General features: G+C 40.4%; 1 protein-coding gene across 9 annotated transcripts in view; it reads left to right on the top strand.

Annotated features, from left to right (window-relative positions):
• Window positions 1-39: 39 nt before the first annotated feature.
• The window catches only part of LOC112404351 (bromodomain-containing protein 8), a 20092-nt gene continuing 3088 nt past the window's right edge, over window positions 40-17043 (top strand). For 5 of the 9 annotated variants that reach the window (XR_003004076.1, XR_003004077.1, XM_024752260.1 and 2 more), the window contains exons 1-19: window positions 40-147; window positions 1227-1323; window positions 6281-6350; window positions 7672-7721; window positions 7947-8069; window positions 8183-8263; window positions 8684-8748; window positions 9410-9546; window positions 10088-10306; window positions 10695-10839; window positions 11687-11896; window positions 12288-12568; window positions 12906-13358; window positions 13658-13751; window positions 13954-14000; window positions 14765-14979; window positions 15168-15260; window positions 15456-15524; window positions 16126-16303. Coding sequence is in view for 7 of the 9 variants with exons in the window: in XM_024752260.1 (XP_024608028.1) it covers window positions 129-147; window positions 1227-1323; window positions 6281-6350; window positions 7672-7721; window positions 7947-8069; window positions 8183-8263; window positions 8684-8748; window positions 9410-9546; window positions 10088-10306; window positions 10695-10839; window positions 11687-11896; window positions 12288-12568; window positions 12906-13358; window positions 13658-13751; window positions 13954-14000; window positions 14765-14979; window positions 15168-15260; window positions 15456-15524; window positions 16126-16303 (2646 nt within the window). In the remaining 2 variants the exon portion in view is untranslated. Of the gene's footprint in view, window positions 148-1226; window positions 1329-6280; window positions 6351-7671; window positions 7722-7946; window positions 8070-8182; window positions 8264-8683; window positions 8749-9409; window positions 9547-10087; window positions 10307-10694; window positions 10840-11686; window positions 11897-12287; window positions 12569-12905; window positions 13359-13657; window positions 13752-13953; window positions 14001-14764; window positions 14980-15167; window positions 15261-15455; window positions 15525-16125; window positions 16304-17043 lie in introns of those variants that run through there. The other 4 variants (XM_024752264.1, XM_024752262.1, XM_024752263.1 and 1 more) reach the window with 3 other exon arrangements.

Genomic DNA, 17043 nt, shown 5'->3' with positions numbered 1-17043 from the left:
GGTGGGGTGGGGACTACATTTCCCATGACGCACCGCGAACAAACACCGGAACTCGATTTCCCAGAATCCCGCGGGCTTTAGCCCTACCAGACGGTCTTCCTTCAGGGGTTGGAGACTTCGGGGCCAAGATGGCGACCGGAACGGGCAGTAAGTAATTGCGCTGCTCTTGTGTGGAAGGTGTTTGAAGCGCCAAGGCCAGGCAACAGATTTCTGTCACGCTTTTAGAGAGTAGGAGCAATGATTTGCCTGAGGGCCCAGGGCCGTCAAAGACCTGCGCTCGACCGGCGTTGTGAAGGCCAACGGTTGGGGGCCTAGAAGCGTAGAGTCTTGTGTTTCAGTAAGGCCGCGGAGTTTTTGAGAGAAGCACCTCAGGGAGTTCTTGTATGTTTGGGCGCTCCGCGGAGTGAGAGGAGAAAAGGTTCCTCAGAGGCTCGGGCGTGTGGGCAGACATGTTGTCCACACAACAGCTATATGGAATGGCTGGCGTCTTAAAGAGTCGTTTTCTGACGAACGTTTGTGAGGCCTGTACTTACAGAGAAATGGGGTATCTTAATCGTGAGCTTTTTCTGCCACTGGGGGAAAATTGCATTTCGTGCATCTTAGCCATTTCCCCCTGTTTCACGGAGTGAAAAGGTTTTTTAGGCCCAGCAGCTAAAGGGTAGTGGGTGTTCCTGAGAGAAGTAAACAAGTTTATGCTAAGAAGGAGGTGGGGCAGTGCAGGGTGGGGTGTGGGGGCTGGCCGCTCGGAATCCTGGGAAATAGCCCTTGCATCCAAATTGGAATAAAGCATTCTTGTTTGGCTACGCCGCGGGGCATGCAGAGTCTTGGTTCCCCTCTTCCGGGATCCAACCCGTGTCTCCTGCAGTGGAAGTACAGAGTCTTAACCACTGGACCGCCAGGGAAGTCCCTGGAGTAAAGCATTCTTAAAACTGGGTCTCTGGGGAGAACTGCGATAAATTAATGACTCTTTTTTTTTTAAAAAAAACATAGAGTAACCATGGTATTTGAAGAAAAAATGTTTTGCCATATACTCAGTGCAGTTCTCATGCAATGAATAGGCATCACCCTAGTGGTGGTGTTTACTAGAGAGATGAAAATGAAGATTTGGTGATAGTGGCTCACTTTGTCCTTACAGGTTGGGATGTTCTGTGTTAGGCTTTTAGTCCTCCCTTTGGGGCTTAGAATTAGTGTCTCAGTGGTTGTCTCCAAGTCTTCTCTCCTTTCAGAACATAAACTGCTGAGTACTGGCCCTACAGAGCCATGGTCCATCCGAGAGAAGCTGTGTTTAGCGTCTTCCGTTATGAGGAGTGGAGATCAAAATTGGTAAGGTATCTGCTTTCTTGGCTATTAGAAACTGTCGGGTATTTTTTTTTTATACCGGTGGATTCCATAAGTTAACCTTTAAGCAGCATTTCTTTTTTAACAGCTTTATTGAGATATAGTTCACTTACCATAAAATTAACCAAGTATATTCACGGAATTTAGTATATTTGGAATTGTAAGACCGTCACTAGAGTCTAATTTTAGAACATTTTAAATACCCCTGAAAGAAGTCTCTTATCCCTTAGCAGTTATTCTACAGTCTCCTCTTTACCTCTCTAACATCTCCCCTCCTCCACCCCCACCAACCACTCATCTACTTTGTCTCTCTATAGATAACTAACTTTGGACATTTCATGTAGATAGAATCATATAGTTTGTGGTTGTCTGTGACTGGCTTTTTTCACTTAGCATAGTGCTTTCAAGGTTCATTCATGTTGGAGTATGTATCAGTACTTTATTCCTTTTTTTTTTTTTTTTTAATATTATTTGGCTGCATTAGGTCTTAGTTGCCGCATGTGGGATCTTTCGTTGTGGCTCGCGGGCTTAGTTGTCCCGCAGCACATGGGATCTTAGTTCCCCTGCAACACATGGGATCTTAGTTCCCTGACCAGGGATCAAACCCTCGTCCCCTGCATTGGAAGGCAGATTCTTAGCCACTGGACCACCAGAGAAGTCCCCTTTATTCCTTGTTTTGATTAAATAATAGTCCGTGTGTGGGTATGCCACATTTTGTTTACCATTTGTCAGTTGATGAACATTTGGGTTGTTTCCATTTTTCTGACTATTATAATTAATGCTGCTATGAACATTTGTGTACAAGATTTTGTGCAGATATGTTTCCAGTTGTCTTGAAAGAGTGGAATTGCTAGATCATATTGTAATTCTCTATTCAACTTCTTGAGGAACTGCCAAACTAGGAAGTGGCCCCACTGTTTGACATTCCCACCAGCAATAAATGAGGGCCCCAATTTCTCTGCATGCTTGACAACATTTATTGTTGTCTTTTTTCGTTATCGCTGTACTAATGAGTATGAAATGGTATCTCATTGTGGTTTTGATTTGCATTTCCCTGATGATCAGGGAAGTTGTTGAGAATGTTTTCATGTTCTTATTGGCCATTTGTATGTCTTTTTTGTAAAAATGTCTGTTCAGATCCCTTGGATTATTTTTCATTATTGAGTTTTAAGATTCTTTATATATTCTGGACAAAAATCCCTTGTTAGATAGATGATTTGCAAACATTTCTCCTGTTTTGTTTGTTGCCTTTCTTAGGTATTGTTGATATCTGTTGGTATTGCCTACAGCACAAAAGTTGTTAGTTTTGATACGAGTTTATTTTTTCTTCTGTTGCTTGTGCTTTTAGTGTCGTAGCTAAGAAACTGTTTACGTCTATATTTTCTTCTAACAACTTTCAACTCTCCACATTTAGGTCTTTGATCCATTTTGAGTTAATTTTTGTGTAGGTTGTAAAGCAGGAGTCTCTTTTGCATGTAGGTATGCAACTGTCCCAGGACTCAGTATTTGTTGAAAACATTATTCTTTCCCTATTGAATTGTCTTAGCACTCAGTATTTCTTTTAAGTACCAGAAAATAGGACTGTGTGTGGTTTCCAATCTTTTTTGCTACCAGGACATACGCTTTCATTTTTAACATTAGTCCTTTTTTTCCCCCCTCTTTTTTCCCTCAGGATCTAAGGACACCTTTTAATTGTCTTAAGTGTTCAGATTACTTAATATACAAATTTGCATTTGTATGGTATATCTCTACTACTTTAACCATTCAAATGAGTTTACCAAAGCACCATTGCTGGTCACACTTAACACTTAAACAATTTTATGTTTTTTGTTTGTTTGCTTTTTCGGTATGTGGGCCTCTCACTGTTGTGGCCTCTCCCATAGCGGAGTACAGGGTCCGGACGCGCAGGCTCAGCGGCCATGGCTCACGGGTCGAGCCACGGCGCGGCATGTGGGATCTTCCCACACCGGGGCACAAACCCGTGTTCCCTGCATCGGCAGGCGGACTCTCAACCACTGCGCCACCAGGGAAGCCCCTTTATGTATTTTTCAAATAAGTTGTCAAAGATGAAACCAGGATCTTCCAGGTAGCAGCTGTTCTCGAGCTGGTAAATCCTGCGACAAAACGAAGCACACTAATTTGGTAAATCTCAGATTGAACTTAAATATAACTCAAATATAAACTGAACTCATTTTTAAACGAAATACCAAGTAAACTGAATTGAAATAGAATCTAATCTCTATATTTTCTTACATTTTTATATAAAAAATAGTAGAACACTTAAGTAAAACTTTAAAATTTTAAATTGTATTTATATTTTGAGGAGGTACTTAAGTCATAAGGTTCAAAATTCAAAATGGTTGGGACTTCCCTGGTGGCTCACTGGTTAAGAATCCGCCTGCCAATGCAGGGGACACGGGTTTGAGCCCTGGTCTGGGAAGATCCCACATGGCGCGGAGCAACTAAGCCTGTGCACCACAACTACTGAGCCTGTGCTCTAGAGCCCGTGAGCCACAACTACTGAGACCGTGTGCCACAACTACTGAAAACCGCGCACCTAGAGCCCATGCTCCGCAACAAGAGAAGCCACTGCAGTGAGAAGCCTGTGCACTGCAACGCAGAGTAGCCCCCACTCGCCGCAGCTAGAGAAAGCCCGCGCGCAGCAATGAAGACCCAAAGAAGCCAAAAATAAGTGAAGAAATAAATAAAAATTAAAATGGTACACAGTGTTTTCCTCCCATCACTGTATCTTATCTCCCAGGGTTAGCAGTTTCTTGTGTTTCTCTGCCATTAAATTTGTATACATGAACAAATAAATATTTTCTTTTCCCCTCTCTTTTTTAAACACAACTGGTTATATATTATGCACAGTGTTCTTTACCTTGTCACTGCTACTTTTTCTTTAACTTAGTACTGTATCTTATAGACCCTTGTATATCTTCATATGAAGATCTAGCTCATTTTTTTTAACAGCTGCATGATATTTTTAATGCAGTACCATAATTTATTTAACTAGAACTCTGTTGATGGGCATTTGCTAATATAAATATAGCCTTGAGTAGTTATGTATGAATTGTATCTAAGATAAACTGAAAGTAGAATTATTGAGTCAAAGAATATATATGTTTATAAAATTTGATAAGTATTTCAAATTGCCCTACTCAGAGATTTGTTTCAATTTATACTCCCATTGGTAATATGTCACAGTACTTGTTTTTCTATGGCCTGGTTCATAGAATGTGGTGTTATGTATTTTTGATCTTTGACAGTATGAGATCAAACTTTGAAATAGTTCTCATATCTTTCATTTGCATCTATCCTATGATGAGTGAAGTTAAATATCTTCTTGTGTTGAAGAGCCACTTTTATTTCCTTTTCTGTAAACTGCTTTTTCCTGTTTTTCTATTTGACTATTAGTCTTTCTCTTTGACTGGGGGTGGGGGGGGTGGGGTGGCTCCTTATATATTAGGGAGATTAGCCATTTGTCTATTTTGAGGTGCATTTTTTTAAACCACTTTGCTATTTGGCTTTGCTTAATGTAATATTTTTACATGAAGGGTTTTAAAATGTAGTCTTAATAATTTTCTCTTATACCTCCTGGATTTTGTGACATAATTAGAAAGTTCTTCTCTAGTGTGAGGTTATAAAATCTCCTTTGATTTCTTCTAGTACTTTTATGGTTATATTTTTTAAAATATATAAATCTTTGATCGATTTGGGGGCTTTTCTTGGTATAAAGAAAGGTGTAATTTACGGATCAAACTTTATTTTTTGCTGATAGCTATCCACATAAAAATTTTTTGTGGTACGCGGGCCTCTCACTGTTGCGGCCTCTCCCGTTGCGGCGCACAGGCTCCGGATGCTCAGGCTTAGCGGCCATGGCTCATGGGCCCAGCCGCTCTGCGGCATGTGGGATCTTCCCGGACCGGGGCACGAACCCGTGTCCCCTGCATCAGCAGGCGAACTCTCAACCACTGCGCCACCAGGGATAAAGTAAATTTTTTATAAAAGAAAAAACTCTGAAACCATTATCCCAACACAAAATTCAAAACTTTTTTGTTTTTAAAGTTGTGAAATACTTCAGCCACATAGAAAAGTAGGGAGAGTAATACAGAGTGCCCATGTATCTGGTACCTGCATTTAAGAAATCTTAATATTTTGTCATGTTTCCTTCAGATCTTTTTAAAGAAATAGACACAGTTGAAGCCCCTTCACGCTCTTGCATCAAACCATTTCAGTCTATTTTCATTTTTGCCTGTTTCTTCCTTTGTCTTTATACCTGTAACTTTTTAAAAAGTCACATGAGTGCATCATAGCAGAAAATTGTGTCACCTTTTTTCAGTTAATATTATGTTATAAATACATTCTGTATCACCATATATTTTATATTTCATAGTTATTTTTATGGGTTGTTTAATATTTTCTAGAGATGAAGTGCCATAAGTTAAATATCCTCTTGCAGGCATTAGGAAAAACCTAACTGTTCATCAGTCTGGTCAAGTCTACATGGTGGTTTCTTCCTGGTGCTTGCTTCTTTTGTTATTTTCTTATATTCCTAAGGGTTGTATTAATAGATCAAAAGATAACTTTTGGGGGGCTGGAATATTTTACAGATTGCTTCCCAAATGACAGATGTTTTCTGAAAGAACCAAGATCAACATAAAAATATTTTCCCAAATGAACAGAAATGATACTTTACTAGGTCCTGATAGCTTCACTTTACTCAGGAAATACATCATGTAGGAAAACTGTTCAGCAATGATGTTTTCCCTCTAAAATGACTTTTCAGTAGCTGTGGCATTTTCCATAGTCACATATTGCAGAATATTTCCTAGTGACAATTTTTTACTCCAAAGTTTGTACTCTAAACCTTGAACTCTCAGTACACCTTCTCTCTTTTTTTTTCAATTTGGTATGTGATAAGGCTTTTCTAATTTTGTAGGGTATCAGTTAGCAGAGCAATCAAGCCCTTTGCAGAACCTGGCCGCCCTCCAGACTGGTTCTCTCAAAAAGTAAGTTCCCAAGTAAATGTTATTTTAGAGCACTTTTTGAGATGTGAAGTGGGTTCCCTTCCAGGTCCTGCCTTTTTTCTTTTTGGTCTTTAAGTATCTTATTTATTTGTTCTTATGTTTATTTCTTTTTTAAATTTTATTGAAGTATAGTTGACTTACAATGTTGTGTTAATTTCTGCTGTACAGCAAAGTGATTCAGTTATACATGCATATATTCTTTTTCATATTCTTTTCCATTATGGTTTATCACAGGATATTGAATATTGTTCCCTGTGCTATACAAAAGCACCTTGTTTATCCATCCTGTATATAATAGTTTGCATCTGCTAATCCCAAACTCCCCATCCTTTCCTCCCCCACACCCCCTTCTCCTTGGTAACCACAAGTCTGTTCTCTATGTCTGTGAATATCTTCTTTATCCATTCACTTGTCGATGGATATTTAGGTTGTTTCCATGTCTTAGCTTGGCTATTGTAAATAGTGATGCTATGAACATAGGGTTGCATGTATCTTTTCAAATTATAGTTTTGTCTGGATATATGCTCTGGAGTGGGATTGCTGGATCATATAGTAGTTTTATTTTTTGTTTTTTGAGGAATCTCTGTGCTGTTTTCTTCAGTGGCCGCACCAATTTACATTCCCACCAATAGTGTTAGAGGGTTCTCTTTTTCTCCACACCCTCTCCAACATTTATTATTTGTAGACTTTTTAATGATGGCCATTCTGACCAGTGTGACCAGGTCCTACCATTTTAATCACAAGGCTTTTGTACCATGAATAGTTTGAGAATACTTTTCCTTTTTCTCAATATTTGCAGATCCATCCATATATGCCCACACTATTACAAACTATTCTTGTCAGTGTAGCATAACAGTTAAAAGACCAGTCTTGTACATTAGATGGATCTGGGTTTAATATGACTCTACTTGAAAACTTTGAACCATGAGCCTCAGTTTTCTGATTTGTAAAATCGGGATAAAAGTTGATTCAGGATTGTTGAAAGTATTTAGTTGAGTTAATACCTAGAAAGCATTTAGCACAGTGCCTTGCATACGGTAACTACTCAGTGGATATTAAGTATAAATATTGGCTCTTGGCTTGTCTTTCCTCAAATAGACAAACTCCCGGCCAGAAGACTCCCTTTTCTGTGTTATGGTATTGATTATTTTGAACTAATTTGATTGCAAAGTAATTTGTCCTCCTAGAAGCTACTCCTACCTTAAATATAGCTCTCCTGTCTAAACCTTAGTCTAATATGTTGAAACTTTGAAAGGTCATTCCTTTTTAGGCTTGCTCATCATATTTTCACTTTTTTCCATAGCATTGTGCTTCCCAGTACTCAGAGCTCCTAGAGACCACTGAGACCCCAAAGTGAGTACAAAGCCAGGCACTTGAGCCAAATCTCTTTAGTGGAGAATATTTACTGTGGAAGTCTGGTTTTTTTATGTTTATATCATGGTGTGATAAAAGTTAGAAATTATCTCTGGTTAGATGTTGGAGAAGGCTCAAAGAAAGCAAGTGGGAGTAGGAAAAAATGTTCTCTTATTCAAGTGTGTTTTTTTTTTGTTTTTGTTTGTTTTTTAAATTTTTCCATAGACGGAAACGGGGTGAAAAGGGAGAAGTGGTAGAAACCGTTGAAGATGTCATTGTTCGGAAACTGACTGCTGAGCGAGTTGAGGAACTAAAGAAAGTGATAAAGGAAACCCAGGAAAAATATAGGTACTTATCAGAGAATGCAAAATGGTTGGGAGAGACAAATCGGGCTGGCTTATACTAGTCAGAATTTTTTAAATAGATTAAAAAACGCAGTCTACCTACCTCTCATCCTACAGACGGCTGAAAAGAGATGCAGAACTAATTCAAGCTGGGCACATGGACAGCAGACTGGATGAGCTTTGCAATGACATTGCGATGTGGGTTATATTATACTGTTCTTCCACCTGTACTCCTTTTTCTCTTTTTATCCTCTTTACTTCTTAAGTAATCTGGCTTATTTTCCTATATCTGTCATCCTTTAGACTTGAGAGATTCTGGAAAGGGAAAGCTGCAGAGTGGCCTGGTGGCTGGGAGGGGGTAGTGAGTCCTAGAAGGTAATGTGATAGAATATTTCAGTGTGAGAACATAACTTAGTTCTAACTTAAAAGTGGCTCTAGTTTGCCTGGGTAAAGAACTGGTAGTTAGGCAGTTTACTCAAAATTCCCTATTTTGCTGATAAAGATTTATTTTTTAGGTTTTTCCTCTAGAAAGTGCTAGCCTGGCAAAAAAACTTCCCTGTGAGGGCACTGTGAAGGAGCTACAGCCGGCTAGGATCTAACCCTTAATTTCTGCTTTAGGAAAAAGAAATTGGAGGAGGAGGAGGCTGAAGTAAAGAGGAAGGCTACGGATGCGGCTTATCAGGGTAAGTAAGGTGAAACTAGTGACTGTTTAACAATTTGACTGTACACTACTGCCTGACGATGACAGTTGAAGACTGTTTGTTAACACAGAATCTACTAATTCCAATTGCATGCTTTTCTCTGTCATCTTCTCTTTTACTAGAATAAAAACGTCCCTTTATGTCCAGGAAGAAACTCTTAGAAAGTGAGCTCTGATGAGATCTCACTAGACCTTGTGTTCTTTTAAGACACAAAAGCCTGATAATAACATATTGAACATAAACAAGGTTTTAGAAGTCAAAGCCTGTAAAAAGATTGAGAATAACTTAGTCATTGGATAAGGGGAGGAACTTCAGCATTTGTAATTCTAGGAATACATGCTTTGAGCCATTGAGGTCTTTCCCTCTTGTTAAAAGTAGAATCTTAAGTTGTTGAAGAGGATATTGAGGGATGTTTAAACTACTTTCCTACTCCAAGGACCTTTAGGGTCCACAAGTTTGCTTAGGGTGAGAATTGCTCATAGGAAAAATTAGGCTAAAAACTTGTAAAGAAAACTTTCTAATCCAGATTCTTAATGCTGCCTTAGTAATGCAACATCCCTATTTGTCCTTTATTATATAATAGCAGAGTCTAGCTTTATTTATTTAATCTTGAAGACAGAAATTGTTCTTTTGTATGTTCTAGCCCGTCAAGCAGTAAAAACACCCCCTCGGAGGTTACCTACTGTGATGGTTCGCTCTCCTATAGATTCTGCCTCCCCAGGAGGTGATTATCCACTTGCCGACTTGACTGCAACCACTATGGAAGAGGCCACCTCTGGGGTGAGTATATTTCCATCCACAGGAATTGATCAGCAAAGGGGCAGTAAGCCAGCAGAGAGCTGAGTGATGAGGAAACCACTTTTGGCTTAGAGGCAATTTCCTCTCTTGGTCTGAATTCTAAAGACATAATTTACCATGTTCTGTGCTCTAAGATAAGAATGGACCTAAAAACATTGAGGCTTTTGACATTTTTAGAGATAGGTAAAAGACTAACTTAAGGAATTACTTGTAAGTGTACTGGTCTTACGAAATTCCTGCTGAAATATAGGCTGATTTCTATGTAAATATAATATTGGTAGTGGGTAAGGAGTTTATAAAAGGCAAGTTGGGTGGAATGATTGAGTCACTTTGGGTTTGAGTGAGTAGAAGAGAAAAAATTGTGGGGAAGAAAGGTGTGGTTGAGAGCAAGACAGGTAGAGGGTTTCTGGGCAGTTCCACTCAGGACTAATAAAGTAATAGGTAGACACACTAACCCATCCAGATGAGTAGGGAACCTTCCTGAGTTTGAGAAGTCAGATAAAGGTTCTCTGTTGTCTCTTAGGTAACCCCTGGGACTTTGCCGAGTACCCCAGTCACCTCGTTTCCTGGAATTCCTGACACCCTTCCTCCAGGCTCTGCACCCTTAGAAGCCCCCATGACCCCAGTAACAGATGATTCACCCCAGAAAAAGATGCTTGGACAGAAAGCAACTCCACCCCCCTCCCCTCTGCTGTCAGAGCTCTTGAAGAAGGGCAGCCTCCTGCCTACTAGCCCCAGACTGGTATGGAGACTTCTGTGGGTGTTTGAGAGCTGTGGTGATTAAGTAATTTGGAAGGGAGTGCCTGGGACCTAAAATATAACATGGAAAAAAAGTTCAAAAGAGGAAGAGATCTCCTAGTTAAATGTTAATTTAAAAACACAACAAAACAAAATAGTTGATAGTATCCTTGGGTCCTGAGGTATCTGAAGCCATAATTATTTTGGTTCTCTTCTCCAGAGAACTCTTGTCAATAAGTTTTGAAAATCAGAGTTTCCCTTGGGTCTGAAATCATTTTCTTTGGATATTAACTTTTAGTTTCATGAAGTTTGGCCAACTGCTGGAGCATTTTTGGGAAGTGGTAATAAAGGAAAGCTTGAGTGTAGCCTTCACCTCTATTCTTCCCTGGTAGGTCAATGAGAGTGAAATGGCTGTGGCTTCTGGCCACCTGAACAGTACAGGTGTCCTCCTGGAGGTAGGCGGGGTCCTTCCCATGATACATGGTGGGGAGATGCAGCAAACACCCAACACTGTTGCAGCCTCCCCAGCTGCCTCAGGTAAGTCACTACTTTTCCGTTGTCGACTTTATTTTAGAGATGTTGAACATGGCATTGACTGCCCTTGGTTTCTAGCCTTTGTTATTAATCAACTGTGAATCCTAGATTTAAAGCCCAACCTTGGAGCTACTTTACCTGTTAAACCACATGGTGCTCGAAATTGTAAATCCATGTCATCTTCAAAATACTGATTGTCCTGGATGACCACAGCATAGATACTGAATGAGAGGAATAGTGAAGTTAATGGTGAAGGTGCAAAAATCACAAAAGGGTGCTAGGGATACCTGAGACTATAGCATAGGCAGATAAGATTTGGAACTAGAACACTAGACTTAAAGAGTCTCAGGCCTGCCACACACTGGTTTCGTGACCTTGGATAGGTAACTTAATTCTTAAGCCTCAGTTTCCTCTTAATTAATTGCAATATATATACTTCACAAGGATGTAGTGAGAATTAAATGAGGTAGAAAATGTAAAGCAAAAAAGAGTTTTAAAAATTGCCAAACATTTGATTTTAGTATTTGAGTGGTGTTAAATTTGGGTGGTTTATAGCATGCTTAACTTCAGCAGGAGGGACAGATTTATTCATACCTTTTTTTTTTTAATTACCACTCATTTTTCATGTGAGTTATGTATTCTAGTGCTTTGAGTCATTCCTAACTTGGCAGAAGATCTTAAGTAAGGTTTGAAAAAATAAGGCTATAGATAATGAGCTTATTTAACAGAGGAGTTACTTTCATCCTTTGAGACTAAAAATTTTCTTGGTTTGAGTCTTAAAGTGGCTATTGTTTGCTTCTTGCTCATGTGCTTTCTTCTTACCTCGTTTGTGTACCTCTTTGTCTGTTAGGTGCTCCCACTCTTTCCCGGCTTTTAGAAGCTGGTCCTACACAGTTCACCACACCTCTTGCTTCCTTCACTACTGTTGCCAGTGAACCTCCAGTTAAAATTGTGCCACCCCCTGTAGAGTCTGTGTCCCAAGCTACCATTGTCATGATGCCTGCGCTGCCAGCACCATCCTCTGCTCCGGCTGTCTCCACTCCTGAGAGTGTAGCTCCAGGTGCGTCCTTGACCCACGCCCTGAGCAGCAACTAGATCCAAAATTTCATTTTGAGCTTCAGTTAGAGAAAGGCGACCAAGAGCATCAGCTTCTGTTCTCTGTGGACATGTGCGTCTTTATTCTTACAAAAACAAGGATGTGAGAAGAAGTGGGTGGGCATTTATGTGTTGGGGCAAAAGGGCTAAGTGTACATATATGAATGGGCTTGAGAATGTGTTTTCATCTTTCTAGATAAAATTGAGGAGAAGAAAACATGGGCAGGTGTAAGATAACTTTTACTGAGTTTAAGTGTATGGGTGCTTGACATCTGTCCACAGCTTTGGTGTGATCTCCAGGTGGGCAGTTGGTACCAAATAAGCTTCTGAGATGGTTTTCTTTTCCTGTTATTCAGTGAGTCAGCCTGACACCTGTGTTCCCATGGAGGCTGTGGGGGATCCACATACTGTGACTGTCTCCATGGATAGCAGTGAAATCTCCATGATCATCAATTCTATCAAAGAAGAGTGCTTCCGGTCAGGGGTAGCAGAGGCCCCTGGAGGATCAAAGGCTCCTAGCATTGATGGGAAGGAAGATTTAGATCTGGCTGAGAAGATGGATATTGCTGTGTCTTACACAGGTGAAGAACTGGACTTTGAGACTGTTGGGGACATCATTGCCATCATTGAGGACAAGGTAACTATTCAGCAAAGCCCCAAAGAATGTCTCATGGGTCCTACATAGGCTTCTCCTCAGCCTCTCCTTGCTTCTTGTAGTAAGAATTACATAAACAACTCTCCTGCTTCTTCCCATCTCTATCTCTGTAGTCCCAAAGCCCTTTGATGCTGACATACTAGTCATCTACCCAGCCTTTCCTATGTTACTGGTTTGCACCAGACAGGTACCTGTCCATTGGTTGCTTCTGCTACATGGAGAGAGAAGCTTCAGATTCAGGCCATCTCATTTGGTGCTAATGAATTGAGGGACTTGGGCTTCTTTTTGTGACTTCAACAGTGTTTGTATTATGGGACAGGTAGATGATCATCCTGAAGTGCTGGATGTGGCAGCAGTGGAAGCAGCACTGTCATTCTGTGAAGAGAATGATGATCCCCAATCCCTGCCTGGCCCCTGGGAGCACCCTATGCAGCAGGAACGGGACAAGCCAGTACCTCTCCCTGCACCAGAGATGACGGTCAAGCAAGAGAGGCTGGACTTTGAAGAAACAGAAAGCAAAGGAATCCATGAACTGGTGGACATCAGGGAACCCAGTGTTGAGATCAAAATGGAACCTGCAGAACCAGAGCAAGGCATTTCAGGTGCTGAAATAGTATCTGGAGTTGTTCCAGCCACGAGTATGGAGCCACCAGAACTCAGGAGTCAGGACTTAGATGAGGAACCCAGAAGTACTGCAACTGGAGAAATTACTGAAGCAGATGCTTCCAGTAGGAGAGGCGATGAAACTCCAATTACAACAGTGAAGACAGAGGTATTTTAACATGGATGGGGGCAGGGGGTGGAGGGTTATATCTTAGGTAAGAAGTGACATTTTAGGCCTTTGGTTTTCCTGTTGCATGCCTGAGTTCTGACATGTTGATGTGTCCAAAGCCCATAGGTATGATCAGTGCTATATATACTTACCCTGTTCTATTAAGGTGACCATTAGAATCATATTACATGGGTAGGAGGACTTAGAATTTCTTGTATAGTCTCATTATCATTGAAGAATAATGTATAAGGTGTAGTGATTTACCAGGACTTAAGGTATTTGTTCTTTTTGGTCTTCAGGCATCCCCTGAAAGCATGTTGTCTCCATCACATGGCTCAAATCCCATTGAAGATCCTTTAGAGTCAGAGACTCAGCACAAGTTTGAAATGTCAGGTAAATAATAAAGCCAGGAAATATGTACTCTATAACTAACTTTAAATCATTTGCTTTGGCTTCTGAGGGATTTGTGGGTTGTGGGCAAGTAGAGGAGGTAGAATAGGTCAGCATGGAAAGGAGAGCTGCAGGGGACTATTGTCCATAGGAAGGGGAAGGCTAAGGTGGAAAAATCTTCAGGTAGTCTTTCTCTCCTCTGCAGACTCATTGAAAGAAGAATCAGGGACTATTTTTGGAAGCCAGATAAAGGTATTTCAGACTTTTCTTTATTCCTCTTGCTGTGTGACTAGATTTCCCTATAGCACTACCTTTTAATGAATTTCAGTAAACTCGCATCATTATTCTCTGAGATGAGACTGGTTAAGGAGTTGCATGGGGAAAAGCTGCAGTGGACAGTTAGGCATAGTGGGAGTACTATGGCAACAGGTGCTTCCTAATTGAAAGAGTTTGTGAATATCACACAGACCTTTCTTTGCATATAATGCACAAAGAAGTTTTGATACATTTGGAGTGAGTAGGGATATCAGAGCCAGGGAGAGCATATAGAAATCAGATTATTAATTATACTATTCAGAGAAAGTCATCCAAAGTTTTCTTATTAGAATTACTAAAGCAGTAGTAACAAACAGACTTAATGCGATGTGAGCTTGCTCCATCAGATGAGACGCAAAATAAAAACTATTTTTGATAACTTTGTACCCAGGGTCAGAGTTCCTCTCAAGAGCAAGGGGAAAGAAGGAACGCCTCTTAGCTTAGTCTTAAGTAAGTAGCTTTTTTTTTTCTTCCTTTTAAAAAGATCCTGGGTCTTATTCTTTGTCCAGGTTCTAAGTTACTTGATCAGTCAGTATCTTTAAGTAGATGATAGTATAAGTGATAGAGGGCTCAGTCAGGAAACAGTGTGAGGTCATTTTCTAGAACTGATCTAACCCAAAAGACAGATCATGTTTAATGATGCTTTGCTGGATAGCTTTGCTCTCCTTTCCATTTGTTGACTGGAGCACACTATGTCTAAGGATGCCCCAGGTGAGGATGAGGAGGAAGATGGAGTCAGTGAAGCGGCCAGCCTAGAGGAGCCTAAGGAAGAAGATCAAGGAGAAGGCTATTTGTCAGAAATGGATAATGAGCCCCCTGTGAGTGAGAGTGACGATGGCTTTAGCATACACAATGCTACGCTGCAGTCCCACACACTGGCAGACTCCATCCCCAGCAGCCCTGCTTCTTCACAATTGTGAGTATCTGTGATTCTTTCTTTGAGGTCAAGGCAGTGAAGGTGAGAAGTAGGAGAGGATCTTTTCTTTAGTCTTACTTTTTCATCTTCTGTTTCTTGGTCTGGAACAAACATCTGACAAGAAGTAATTAAGACACTTTTTTTTTGGACTTATGCCAAGTGGGACTCCCATATTTCTTTTATTTCAGCTCTGTCTGTAGTGAGGATCAGGAAGCTATTCAGGCACAGAAAATCTGGAAGAAAGCCATCATGCTTGTATGGAGAGCCGCAGCTAATCATAGGTGAGTGGGCTTTACCAAGTAGTAGGAACATTTTCTGCTGCTCCTCTTCATTGTTGGTAATTAGAAAAACGTCTGAGTATGCTTATACAGGACTGATGGCATTGGCTTTTAAACCTTCAGCCGCTTAGATCAAGTTCCCTCACCTGTGCTTCTTGGAGGATAAGTCAGTAATTGCACCATATTCTTTTTGGACAGGTATGCTAATGTCTTCCTGCAGCCTGTTACAGATGACATAGCACCTGGCTACCACAGCATTGTACAGAGGTAAGCCATGATCCATTCAGCACGCTGACTAGGCCTGAATTGTAAGTTGTCCAGTCTTAGTGGACTTTTTTTTTTTTTTTTTCTGCGGTACGCGGGCCTCTCACCGCCGTGGCCTCTCCCGCCGCGGAGCACAGGCTCCGGATGCACAGGCCCAGCGGCCATGGCCCACGGGCCCAGCCGCTCCGCGGCATGTGGGATCCTCCCGGACCGGGGCATGAACCCGTGTCCCCCATATCAGCAGGCGGACTCCCAACCACTGTGCCACCAGGGAAGCCCCTTAGTGGACTTCTGCTTTACACAGAAAGTTTAAAGCAGATGTTTTTGATGTAAGTATGACCAAGTGCTAAACTAATTTTTTCACTGACTGGATCACTGACTGAGTCTAAAAGAATTAACCCCCTTTATTACCTTTCTCAGTACTTATTATATAGGCTGAATTTGGTTTTGGGGTTAAGTACTTGTTTTAGGGCTTGGTGTTTGAGTCCTGGCAGCTGGGACTAATGGTATATATGAGGAAATGCATACGGTAATAATATATTCAGAGATCCAGTGGAGTCCTTTTCCCCTCTATGCTCCCATTTCCTCCTGCTTTGTTTTTTAGGCCTATGGATTTGTCAACTATTAAGAAAAACATTGAAAATGGACTGATCCGCAGCACAGCTGAATTTCAGCGTGACATCATGCTGATGTTCCAGAATGCTGTGATGTATAATAGCTCAGACCACGATGTCTATCACATGGCAGTAGAAATGCAGCGAGATGTCTTGGAGCAGATCCAGGTACTTTGAGGATCCTGAGAATTTTAAAATACTCAAGAGAAGGATTTGTACTGATGTTAGGAAGGGGTGTTGTGGTTTTTGCTTGGAATAGCCATCAGGGACACAGGAAGATACAATTTTGTTCTTGCTGGATTCATGATGATTTTCTCATGCTGGTTTGGTAAAAGAGTTGTGAGAGAATATTCTGTCTTTCTTGGGCAAATATCTTGTTTCCTGAAGTTTTTTAATAAAATTTTTGTGAAATGGTGAATGTATATTTTTAAGTGATATGAATTATGTACATGGTAGACGATCCTTTTCATTGCAGGGAACCTACTTCTATCCTGTAGTTACATTACCAGGCACCCTTTGGGATATTGAACTACTTAAATTGCTTACTGATTACTTAAATTGCTTTGGTTCATCTAGTTTTATTTTCTCTCATTCTTAGAGCATAGAAATTTGTTTTTTAGGATTTTTTAAAAAATTGAAATATAGTTAATTTACAGTGTTGTGTTAGTCTCAAGTGGACAGCAAAGTGATTCAGTTTTATATCTATGGGGTTGGCTAAAAAGTTCAGGTTTTTCAGATAACATTTTACAGAAAAAAATCCTAACGAACTTTTTGGCCACCCCAATTTTTTATGTATATTCTTTTCAGATTCTTTTCCATTATAGATTATTACAAGATACTGAGTATAATTCCCTGTGCTATAGAGTAAGAGCATAGAGATTTTTTTTTTTTTTTTTTTTTTTTCGGGA

This window comes from Neophocaena asiaeorientalis, unplaced genomic scaffold, assembly GCF_003031525.2.
Source record: "Neophocaena asiaeorientalis asiaeorientalis breed wild unplaced genomic scaffold, Neophocaena_asiaeorientalis_V1.1 scaffold204, whole genome shotgun sequence".
Lineage (NCBI taxonomy): Eukaryota > Metazoa > Chordata > Mammalia > Artiodactyla > Phocoenidae > Neophocaena > Neophocaena asiaeorientalis.
The sequence above is the reverse complement of the archived record's forward strand: the minus strand, read 5'-3'. Positions and strand labels throughout refer to the sequence as shown.